Raw genomic sequence first — 12,097 nt, 5'->3', positions numbered from 1 at the left:
TGCCAACTTTCAACCTTTTCAGAGTTTATTTGTAGTGCTTTTCAATTTCATGGTCTTATAGCTCAAAATAATCAGTAAATGCATGGAAAATAACAAATGAAGTCAGAAAGGGTTCAAAATTGATGATGTGGCTTTGAATGGTGCATTTTGAACACAGAAAAACTATGGAGTTCAAATAAGTTCAAAAAATGAAATCCCTTTGTAGCAGATAAGCTTTCGTCTGAAACCCTGATACTTCGAAAGAGATTGTCCGTTTTGTACACGAAGTGCATCTAGTTTTTGCCGTAACCCTCTCAACTTTCTTTCACATGCTATGTGGGTGAAATGATGATACCATGCCAATTTTCAACCTTTTCGGAGTTCATTTGAAATGCTTTTCAATTTCCGGGTCTTATAGCTCAAAAAAGTAGTAAATGCATGAAAAATAATAAAATGCATAAAACTATAATATTTGTTATGATCAACTAAAAAACTTATATAAACCTCTAGTATTTTTGAAACTAAAATTAAATAAAATTTATGCAACTTATATTAACAAAGTATTTTTTGTTCAAAACATTAGTAGCAAAAAAGAATTTAATAGCAAAAAAAATTAACAAAATCTGGTTTTGATTAAAACAGATAAACTTTAATAAAATATATAAGTAGAAACCAAATAAAAAATAAAAAAACTTTAATAACATAAAGCAAAAAGAATTATCATAAAGTGAAATAAATAAGTAATTAGAAACAAAATAAAATAAAATAAATAAGTTTTTTCTTGTAAGTAGAAACAATACAAAATAAATAAAGCAAAAAAGAAAACAAAAAAACAGGGAAAAAATAAAAAATATGCCACCTACTGGACCACCACTGCGTGAATACGACTAGAAACCAACCCATGGGCCAGGATTCAGGCCAGCAGAAGGCCCAGTAGGCCCATCAGGCATAGCAGTGTCAATTAGGCCCGTAAGCCTGCAATGGAGAGGAGCTCGAGAGGGGTGCGGCAGTGGGGCTTATAAACCACTGCGCGCCCCTCTCAACTAGCGAGGTGGGACTAAACTTTCGACGCGGGTGCAGCAGCACAAGGCCTTTGGTCCCGGTTGGTGGCACTAACCGGGACTAAAGGCGTGCATTGGTACCGGTTCGTGGCACTAACCGGTACCAATGCCACCCTTTAGTCCCGGTTGGTGGCACCAACCGGGACTAAAGGGTGGCATTGGTACCGGTTGCTGTCACGAACCGGAACCAATGCTTCGTCTATATAACTAGCTCTTGTGAAATTTTTCATTCAGTTCGTCTTCCCCGCCCGCCGCCGCCGCCAGGCTGCCCCTTTGCGCCTCGCCGTCGTCGTCGTCACCCCTGCCTCCGACGCCGTCCCGCGCCGCCCAGACGCCGTCGCCGCCCCGCGCCCTCCTGCCTCGTCGCCGCCCGTCGCCGCGCCCCTCACCGTCGCCGTCGACGCCCCCTGCCTCCTCATCGCCCGTCGCCGCGCCCCTCACTGTCGCCGTCGGCGCGCCCCTCACCGTCGCCCCCGTGCCCTGCCTCCTTGTTGATCGCCGCCCCGTTGCGCAGTGAGAGCTTCATATATGAATTTCCTAATTTAGATGTGTAGTTAATTTAGATGCGTAGTTTAGATGTGTAGTTAATTGAGTTGTTGTAATTTGTTCATAAATGAATAATATGCAAAAGTTAGAATTTTTTTCTGTTCATAGATTTTTTTGGTGATATTATTGTTGAATATGCAAATGTTTGTGTGTTCATATATATGCAAAGAATATGTCAATTTTTTTCGTAGAATTTTTATGATTTTTTTCTGTTGTAATTTTTTTCATAGAATTTTTATGATTTTTTTTCTGTTGTAATTTTGTTCATAGAATAAGAAGAGAAAGTGTTTAATATAATTAGTTAGAAAAATAATAGAACTAGTTAAACTTGTTTATTTTTAATTAGTAAGTACTACTTTATTCTATTTATAGTAAGTGCTTAGTAGTTGAACTAGTTGATTTAACAAAACTAGTTTATTTTACTATAGAAGTATATTATTTTTAGCAAGGAAATTAATAGAACTAGTTTATTTTTTTAGTTAAAGCAATTATTCCCGCATCGACGTCGACGATGCCTATCCCGCATCCTCGTCGTCGACTCGGCGGAGGAGGCCGGCTTGATCAGAGGGGCAATGTCCGGGACTGGGCTCCGCCGGGCTGGTTTGGGAGGTGCTACCTTCCGGGGGGCGTAGGTTGGTGAGGAGCCAGCCCGTCGTTGACCCGATCCTTGTTTGGTGGCGGTCGCGTGGGCCAGTGACGGTGCCGAGGCTTCCGGACACCGCGGAGGTGGTACGTCACCGTGTCAGCGAGGAGGACGAGCACGTCCGTCGCTACATGGTTGCGTTGGAGGGCAGGTTCGACAGTACCTGGCAGATTCTTCAGGGATCTCATTGGAGCGACCCTGTGATGGTTCCTTCACTTTGGGTGTCCACCGCCCGCGCCGATACCCGTCGGGCGCTACGGTTCTAGCTGTACTGGCGATGCTATATGTATGATAGTATTCGAGGTGTATTAGTGATAATATTTGACGATGTACGGACGCATGGAGATGATGTTGTTTTGCTTATAATTGAATGCCTCCTAATTTGAATACTACTTTATTTTGCGATTTGATTTTGCTTATTGAATGCTCAAATTGGAAAACTACTCCTACTTTGAATGCTAAAATTGGAGAGCACTATGCAAGGCGTATGCATATGATTAGTTGATAGCTTATAGGGTTTTTGTTTTCGCAGAAATCTAGGAGCCCCTGGCCCCTCCATCATCCCCGCCGTCGTCCCCGTCACCGACTCCCTCCGACCTGGAGGTGATAATTAAACAATATTTCAGGTTGACTTTAAGTCTGTCGAGTCTCCACCATATATGAGAGGACGAAGAATCCCAACTGTTGTCGTAGGGGTAGCTTCTCCTTCGTTCCCGTGTGCTAGACAATTTGGTGAAATGCACTCGGGAACGAAAGGAGGAGCTACCATCACCGACGGTCGCAAATGTCAGAGAGGAATCAGTGAGGGAGAGTTCCACCATATATATATGAGAAGGCGAATAATCCCGACTGTTGTCGTCGGGGCCGCTTCTCCTTCATTCCCGTGTGCTAGACATTTTGGTGTAATGCACTCGGGGATGAAAGGAGGAGCGACCATCACCAATGGTCGAATGTATACACCACGTGAGCTGAGAGTTTTCAACAAAAGACTCGACAGACCGATAGTCAACCCGTGATGAATAATAATGATCTAACTTAGCTTTTTTAGTACATATATTTAATTGTAGATGTTTAATATTTGAATTATGAACATAGAAAATGTCGTACTCGGACGACGAAAGTCTCCCGGGGGAGTGCGACTGGTGCCACGACCACCGAGGTCAGTGCGACAGGCCTCACCTGGACGAAGATCGGCGCTTCAGCATTAAGCTGGAGGAGACCTTCGATGTTGAAACGGTACGCAACGACGACAAGTGTTATTTTTTCGTAATTAAGCACGACTTCAAATATTTCAACGTGTACTTTTCATCTTTTACAATTCGACTAGCTTATCCCATGCCATGCAAGACGCTATGTCTTGGAGAGGATGGGTTTTGAAGACCATGAAAGTTCCGAAACAATGAAAATTCACCTAAGGACCCATCATGGTGTGGATTTTAAAGTAAAGCTCTACAATTCTGAGTGCGTAACCAATTTTGGTTGCAAAAAATGGGAAGCACTTTGCAAGATGTATGGTTTTGATGAGGGTATGCTTGTCACCATGGATCTTGGTGATCTTGACATCGACCAAGACAATATGGACATTTGAGTCCTTGTTGATACGCCTCCAGTTCTACCGCTATGTGAGTTTCTCAAACATATTTAATTATTAACTAATTTATATTATTTATTTCAAAATAGTTGACAGCTTATTTCCATTGACAGCTTATTTTGATTGTTCAAACAATGTGCGGAACATGGTAGACAAAACCCACTACACCGATGGCTCCGAGTTAACTTATCAGGAGAAAAATCATCTGGTCGGATTTTGTACTGATCTTGAGAATTACAATATCTACAATCAAACTCCTCAATATTATGGTCAATACGTGCCACTAGTGCACGGGTTGAACTACGGTAACTACCATGGAGATACCCTGGTAAGATTTTTTACTATTACGACATCCGTGCATCTTTTGCATACTTCTAAAACTAGTACATCATTGCTAACTATGAAGTTATTACTATGTTTTTCAACAGAGAATCCCACAAGATTGTGTGCCTCATTTGATGTATCAAAATGGCAGCCTTCGTGTTTTGAACATATATCCAGGTCATCCTACGAATCTCAACTGTCCATACCGGATTTCTAAAAGAAGTGGAGACATGCTAATCAGAGAATGGAAAAAATGTATGAACAGTCGTAAGGAGGTTCTTGGAAGCAAAAGGAAGCGCCGCGCAAGAATTGGAGACAGGATGATCTCCATTCTCCATAATGGAGAGTCAGGGTCTATATTGTTTTATGCTATTTTACCTTAAATAGAGTATTTAGGTCCTGCATAATACTGATGATCATGTGCTAAGAACAATTAAGTAGGGTTGGTTCGATGACTATCAGGATGATGATCGTATGACTTGTTATTAATAACGAGTAGAAGTTGTATGATGATGATTAGTAGGACTTGTTATTATGATGATACATGATGCGAGCATGAAGAGTTATTATATATTTGTGGGTGAAATGAATATGGATTGGATTGAAGTGAAGCCAACATGCATGTGGTGCATGTCGAAAGTAGTACAATCCAAACTTGATCAAGTTAGGATTAGTATTACTTTCGACATGCACCACATGTTGCCTCACTTCAATCTAAGTCATGTTTAGAAATAGCAGTATAGCAGTAGCACGGAGATAAGAGAGGACACATCTCTCTATTAGCTACCTATAACAACCTAAATTAACCCCCAAAACCCCTAAACCACCTCCTTTCAAAAAACAAATCCAGCCCCTGAAATGCTGACGCGTGGAAGCTTATTGGTCCCAGTTGGTGCTACCAACCGGGACCAAAGGCCCTCCTGCCTGGGCTCGCCGGAGCGGTCACGTGGCGGCCCATCTGTCTCGGTTGGTATAAGAACCGGGACTAAAGGCCTAGGGCATTAGTAACGACCCTTTAGTCCCGGTTCCCCAAACGGGACAGATGGGCCTTATGAACCGGGACAAATGACCCTTTTTCTACTAGTGACTAAACTGTCAAGCGACCCATCACTTAAAACTTTAGTATTAAGTTTTGCTTTGATTTTTTATAACAAAGGGTTTTTAGACTTTGGACTGAGGCAGGAATAGGTTCTAATAGTTAAAATCTTTGTAAAATTGCATTAACATTTTTGGAAAAGGTATGAGCACTTTTAAAATCACATGAATATTTTATTAAACACATGGGCATTTGTTAATTTTTTCAAGAAATCTTTTAGTTACATGAACATTTAAAAAATGCAAGATTTTTCAGTTGCATCAACATTTTTATACGCCTTTTTTTTGCTAAAAAAAGAATGTTTTGACATTTTCGTTTAGTTGAATGTACTCCATCCATTTTTATTTAGTCTACATATTAACTTTATCTTAAGTTAATTTTTTTATAATTTGAATAAAAATATAAAAAATGTTAACAGCTACAATATCAATCAATATCATAGATTCATTATTGAATATATTTTCACATCATATATATTTTTTATTGTAAATGGTCATTTATATTTTATGAACATTGTGAAACTTTATAAATTTAAACTTATAACAAATTATACATAGTAAATTAAAACAGAAGGAGTATTTTTTTTCCCAAGAAACACCTGTAACATTATTGATAGTCATAACAATTACAGGTACAATGATTTGGACCTAAGATCTAAGAAAATACAAAGTAACTTCTATGACTAAGAATTAAAATGAAATCTCTTGTAAACACCTTCTTCGCCGTATCAATCTCTTTTCGAAGAAATACTCCAAAAACTTCGGTAAAGAGTCTGCAATTAGACTTGAGCAATGATATTGTCACTCTTGCACCCGCACAAACATTACTAAAAATGGTTTTTGAAAGCGCCTTGAGTCGCCCATCTAGAAAGATGGGAAGCCTTTATCAATGAATGTATTTGGGTCCGGAATGATCCCCTAGAAGTGCAGGTCGTCGAATCATTATATCTTCACCATGATGCCGTTGAAAGATTTCACCTCCACAAAGAATCAAACCAACAAGAAAAGCTTGACACAACAACATAAAATCATCAGATCCGAACAATCGGATCTGCGAGGACAGAAAACTCTCTAACCTCATGGCACCACCAAAGAACGAAAGAAAACTTATTCTCACACAACTATGATGATCACTGAACGTTGACGAAGAAAATAGAGGTCATGAAGATCCGAGGTCCCCCACCTCTCAGCGCCAAGATGGCAGCTGTAGGCGAGGGGACCTAAATTCCTTAGATGGCGGCGGCGACGGCGGCACGAAGGAAAACCCTAGAACAAACGCTGATCAGGAGTATTTTTAACTATTCCGCAAAAAAAAAGGAGTATTTTTAACTAGTGAAATAAAAACATACTAATTTGAACTGTTCGCTTTTCTTTTTATTTACGAATGAGCTATGTGTGGGTCGGTTCTTTGGTAGGCCCATAAAAGTAGCGCAGCCCATGTGGGTATGGCCCTGGAGTATACAACGCGATCCCAATCCGATCTAGGGTTCTTACCATTTTGCGATACCAAAAATATCAAATTGCGGAAGGCGGTGGCGAGATTAGATCGGTTCTTCGGAAGCGGAGATGGAGGTGATGGAGGTGGGCATTGAGATGGAGCGCAAGAAGAGGCCTAGGAAAGCGAGTGGAAAAGCTGCCAAGGCAGAGGCGGAGGCTGCGGCTGCGGAAGCTGCTAGGGCGGCGGCGGAAGAAGAAGAAGAAAGGTCCTGGAAGTGGTGGGAGGAGTTCGAGAGAGGGCTGGCAAACCCTCCGACGCCCGAGGAGCTGCGCGAGCGCGAGGAGAGCTGGGAGAAGTTCTGCAGCGAATCGTGGGAGAGGTTCCGCGAGAGATGGATCGATGTCTGGTCGCACGGCAAGATCCCCTTCGATGCCGTCAGTAAGCGGCCAGTCCTGTTCATCTCTTTTCAGTTTCCTTCTTGCCTGCCTGCATCCTTGATTGCTCGTGTAATATCCTATGATTGATTGATGGATGCAGCACAAATCCCCTGCATGCGTTTCACGGACGCCAACTTCAGGCGCCCTGGTTTCCCGTACATGGTCATGCCGGAGGACACACTGCAGATCGTCTCCGTCCAAGTCAAGGACCTTACTGGTGGCTTGCAGTGGCCCCTCGATGTCTACGGTGTCGTCGCCGTGCGCGATGGGGTGGATCGCATGCGAAATGTGGCTTTCAGCCGTGAAAGGGACGACTGCCAAAGTATCAATGAGCAGGTATTTTCCCACTCTAGGACATGGATTACAATGGACAAGTAGCAATGGCAGCAAAATTCACTATCTTTTGTGCTTCACCAGACATTCATTACTTATCAAACTTGGTCTTACTAGTGTAGTGTATGTGTATCTAGAATCAAGTCATAAGCTTTACAATTCATGCCCACAAACAAAGTGTTTCTGAACAAAGTTGTTGCAATACTGATCGCAACTCGAGTTTACATCAATGAAAAAAATAGCGTGCTACAACAAAATAGCGCCGACCTCAAAATATGCTATTAGCGTGCTATATCACGCTATAGCGTGCTATTAGCGAGACATTGTACACCGATATATTTAGCGAGGTAATTCTCAATACGCTATAGCGTGCTATTAGCGACGCTATAGCGCGCTATTTTTTTCAGTGGTTTACATAGATGTAAATCTGCTAGTAGCTTTTGCTTAATGGTTTCGAAGATAACAAGATGCTAAATAAACCTGTACAATCTTGAAGGGGAATTTTTAACATGATGCATATGTCCAGTTTTTGCTATGAGATATGTAATGCCTCTGCTTGCAACGCATTTGAGATCTTCAAATTAGATCTGCTTTCCTCTGTTTGAGTATACAATTATCGTATTATTATTATTATTATTATTATTATTATTATTATTATTATTATTATTATCAATGTTAGATGAATTGAATATATTTCTCTACAGTCCTATTATTGATGAAAATAACTTTTTTTACTTGTAATTAGTTGATAGATGATTATGTTTCAATGTGTACATCCTCATTTTTTACCAACATTGGATTTATTGAATATATTCCATTGTGAGTCTTAATTATTGATGAAAGATAAATATATTACGTACATTGTTTACTTAATTTGTTATTGATGCATGCAGGATTCCTACCTAACACTGACAGGTCCTAGCCGCGGTGTTGTCATGTCGCATGATAACTCACATTTGGAGGTTAAGCTCAAAGTGAAGGGTACTACTGAATCTGAAGATAAAGATTTAAACAAATTTGTGGACTCATACAGGTTGGGCTGCTTCCTTCCTATTGAGTACACTAGCAAGCTTTGCACAGTGGAGATGCAATACTACACTGCTTTTAGTTCTGTGGAGGCCACAATTTTTGTTCGAGTCTTTAAAGGGCGATGGCCACATGGTTTTCGAGGTGTACTAACTGCTAGCACCTCCAAGAAAAGAGACATGCAAATCTCACTGCTTGAACTTAATTGTGATAAATTGCCTGTTGATGCCGATGGCTTTGTCAAGTTATCAAGACGTGTTATTTGTGTTGAAAAGGATGGGAAGCTGGGGCTGTCTATCTTACAACGTGGTGCTGGTGGGGAAGAAGGCCGAGCGATAGCTGGTATTTGGATTGCAGCTGAAGATGCCGGAAAAGCCACTCATTACATGCCTGTGGAGGCGCTCGACTGCTGGATGGAAGTTACAGTAGCCTGGTCTCTTTTCAGCATTTGATCTTATCCTCGTGACTAGTTAAATTTATGTTTGCCTTCGTTGCTAGACTGGTTTATGTAACTGTAGAGAAGTGGCTTGTCAATTAGTGTGAACTGGTGTGTGGTTTGTGTAGTAACTAGTAACTAGTGGTCGATGCTTTTGTATGGGCAAAGTTTTATACCACTTTAAGTATTCTCGGATTCTCTTTCTAATTCTGCTAAGTAACGTGAACCATGTCTTGTTCTGATTTTAGTCTTTTTTAGAAGCTCACGGAGATTTTATCTATACCTGGAATGTTCTCTCTGAGAGAGACAAGCCGTTGTTAATCAGCACACATTGTATTTTGAAGCCAAAATAAATTTGTCCTTAAACTTGTAATTTGGTTAGTCTTTTTTAGAAGCTCACAGAGATTTTATCTATAACTGGAATGTTCTCTCTGAGAGACAAGCTGTTGTTAATCAGCACACATTGTATTTTGAGGCCAAAATAAAATTGTCCTTAAACTTGTAATTTGGGTTCAAAGTCATCAGAATCACTTATCTTTTTATGTAAAAATATGAGGCCAGTTTAGATCTTCCGTGTAGTACCTTTACCGCCATATTCAGTGTTCGTGCTAACCATGACAGGCTGATGTAGTAGAATTAGAGAATTGTAGACTTTTTTAAATAAGACAAAAGATTTGCGATTTTCATTGATCAAGAGAATTTTAGACATAACCCCACAAGGTGGGTAAAAAGAAGATTACTCTTGTGGCATTACATTACTCACGCTTGGCACTCATGATCGCCCAAAGCAAAGCTTCATCCTAGTTTTTTTGCATGAGCACCATCGTTGGCGTAGCAAGATTGCAGGAAAAAAGAGAATGCAAACATTAAAAGCAGGAAAACATGTTCTGAAGAAACTTCACAGGGCTTCCCATAACACGCTCCAGATAATGATCCATCAGTTGTTATCACAGTACCATTCTGGTTCGGCTAGCAGACCAAAAAATAAGTAGGATGGAAGCCTGTGCCAATCCCATGGTAAGGCTGAATTCTTTTCAGAGGGACATACACAACACAACACATAAAACGGAACACATTATCGAAACCATCTATCTTGTTGGCTTCACTATTAAACAAAAGCAAAAGCAGAGCAATGCAATGCAATACAATACAGAAATAACCAGGTGCATCACATAACGGTACGTTCTCGAGTACACACAAGGTAGAAAACAACATAATTCTTTCCAAGAGGATAATAGTGAAACTTGCAACTTTAGGGTTCAACACTAACTAAGACGAAATTAAACTTGCGACTTGACAATTGACACGCGACGATACGATCAGACTGAAACCCACCCCGCAATTCTTGGCCATCTTCTTTCTTCTCCTTTCCTCCTCCTTGGGCATGCAGCAGCAGCAAGCTAACTGGGCAAATTAAAGAAACAGATAATGTGTGAGAACCTGAGGTTCGCATGTACAGAATTAGGTTGTACTAGTAAGTAAGATGCAAGCAGAATTAGTTTCCTTTGATTTGATTAACATGTGGGTACTTGAAGTGCAAACCTGATCACTCATCATCAGATAATTCTGGATCGTCAGGGAATCCTGGGTCAACGACTCGAAGTCCAGGATTATTCACCTTCATCTTCAACCTTGTGACTTGTGAGCACCCACCAACCCTCCGGAGCTGCTATATTCTCCACCCGCATCAGTAGGCTTAGGTGTCCAGATTCTTCATCTTGTGAGATAAGTTGCCCAAACGTCTTGACAGGTACCACAGTTTCCGCGAATTTTTGACCGGTACGTGGCGTATATTCTCCCTTGAACGCAGAACCTAAAACCTGTTTACTGTCCATGGTCCAGTCTCCAATTGAGGTCCAAGCCAATCCAGTGGGGAGTTCCTTTCCAGGGACCTTACAGTCAAGATCTGACGGTGCTTCGTTTCGTCGGATCCGATTCTTCACTTCCCTAAATACCCAAATGATGCGCCTTGCCTCTGACAGAACCACCACAGCGGACAGAAACGCCTCTAATAGCTCTTGTGAGTTTCCTATTTCCGGGTATCGTGCAAATTGTTTAAAGATATTCATAAATGTTGCAGCTCCACCAATAAGAGGCCTACGTGATGTTTAAAGTGAGAGCAATGGTTTGTTAAGCACATAAGCACGCACAATTGAACTGATGAGATAAGGACAATGTTGAAAAATTTACTTACTTCATGACATAGTCTTCTCGGAATGGTAGTTTTATCGCGCCTTCTTGAATAAAGAAAGGGATTGGGAACTCTTTCTTGCTGCAGTAGTACCAGTTGGTCCAGTGTCCATTCATACGCCTCCGATACCCCAGCATATAACCATCATAGTCCCTAAACATGATCTGAATCCTCAGTCCACGAAATGGATGCGGGCATTTGCGGTGGAACCTCATCTCAACGGTATAGTAGCTATGTCCCCACTTGGTTCGATCATCATAGTTATAGGGCTTTGGACAGTTTTGTGGATTTTGGATGGGTGTTATTGGTTTGTTCATGTACAGCCCAGGGGCTATTTTGCTAGCTCTCTTGTTAATCTCTGTGATGACCCTATGGTATTCAACTTCCAAAATTATTCCAAGAAACTGGTACTACTCATCAAGCAACTGGTACTTAGTAGCACTAGGTGTTTGAAAGGAGCAACCTTGTGAGGTAAATGTAAGCTAGCAGAAAAAAAATAAACATTATTCCAAGAAATTGATGCGGACAGGTTGTTTGTGTCACGCCAGAATGCAGCGTGATCTAGCTGCTCATGCCATGGCCAAACGTGCAGAAGCAGAACAGCATAAGCTGAAGCAAACTGTCGAAGCTGAACCAGCGCAACTACAGGACAATATTATTCAGACTAAAGATCCTAATGTCAAAACTGAACCAGCGCAAGTGCAGAGCAACATTCAGACTAAAGCTACCATTATTGCGCTGGCCGGTGGTACCCGCAAATCACGCACGCCCAAACCAGTAAATTATTTAGCCTAAGCCATGAACGCACGGGGCAATGACAGGTTGAGGCACAGGCAGTAGGGCAGCTTCCTCCTGCTCATGGTTCTTGAACAAACAAGCAAACAAACTTTCCCAAGAAGACAAGAAAAAGGTGAGAGGACCGCCGAGCTTAGCAGCGTCCTAGTCCTAGCCTAGGGCGCCAAGTTTTGCACCGGCGGTGGTGGAGATTGTGAGACAA

The 12,097-nt window shown here is 41.4% G+C and overlaps 1 protein-coding gene and 1 long non-coding RNA gene across 3 annotated transcripts; one reads left to right on the top strand and one right to left on the bottom strand.

The window, feature by feature from the left end:
- The first annotated feature begins 6,705 nt into the window (after positions 1-6,705).
- On the top strand, positions 6,706-9,149 carry LOC109747342 (uncharacterized). 2 transcript variants are annotated; one of them, XM_040386002.3, is made up of 4 exons: positions 6,706-7,115; positions 7,215-7,450; positions 8,341-8,480; positions 8,749-9,149. In XM_040386002.3, the coding sequence occupies exons 1-4, from the start codon at positions 6,806-6,808 to the stop codon at positions 8,810-8,812; spliced, it is 750 nt and encodes a 249-aa protein (XP_040241936.1). In that variant the 5' UTR covers positions 6,706-6,805; the 3' UTR covers positions 8,813-9,149. The 2 variants fall into 2 exon arrangements, with proteins under 2 accessions (XP_040241936.1, XP_020162010.1); XM_020306421.4 differs by having other exon boundaries at positions 6,708-7,115; positions 8,341-9,149.
- A 633-nt stretch (positions 9,150-9,782) lies between these two features.
- LOC120976273 (uncharacterized) lies at positions 9,783-11,591 on the bottom strand. The gene is made up of 3 exons (XR_012181103.1): positions 11,104-11,591; positions 10,452-11,006; positions 9,783-10,313 (listed from the first exon to the last, which is right to left on the bottom strand). It is a non-coding gene; the product is annotated as an uncharacterized lncRNA (long non-coding RNA).
- Positions 11,592-12,097: the final 506 nt, after the last annotated feature.

This window comes from Aegilops tauschii, chromosome 3 (assembly GCF_002575655.3).
Source record: "Aegilops tauschii subsp. strangulata cultivar AL8/78 chromosome 3, Aet v6.0, whole genome shotgun sequence".
Lineage (NCBI taxonomy): Eukaryota > Viridiplantae > Streptophyta > Magnoliopsida > Poales > Poaceae > Aegilops > Aegilops tauschii.
Note: the sequence above shows the minus strand (reverse complement) of the source record. Positions and strands in the feature narration are given on the sequence as shown.

Coding starts and splice junctions, on each gene's coding strand:
- LOC109747342 (XM_020306421.4), top strand. CDS start 6,806: ATGGAGGTGATGGAGGTGGGCATTGAGATGGAGCGCAAGAAGAGGCCT. Junction 7,116..7,214: donor GATCCCCTTCGATGCCGTCA/GTAAGCGGCCAG, acceptor TGATGGATGCAG/CACAAATCCCCTGCATGCGT. Junction 7,451..8,340: donor GCCAAAGTATCAATGAGCAG/GTATTTTCCCAC, acceptor TGATGCATGCAG/GATTCCTACCTAACACTGAC.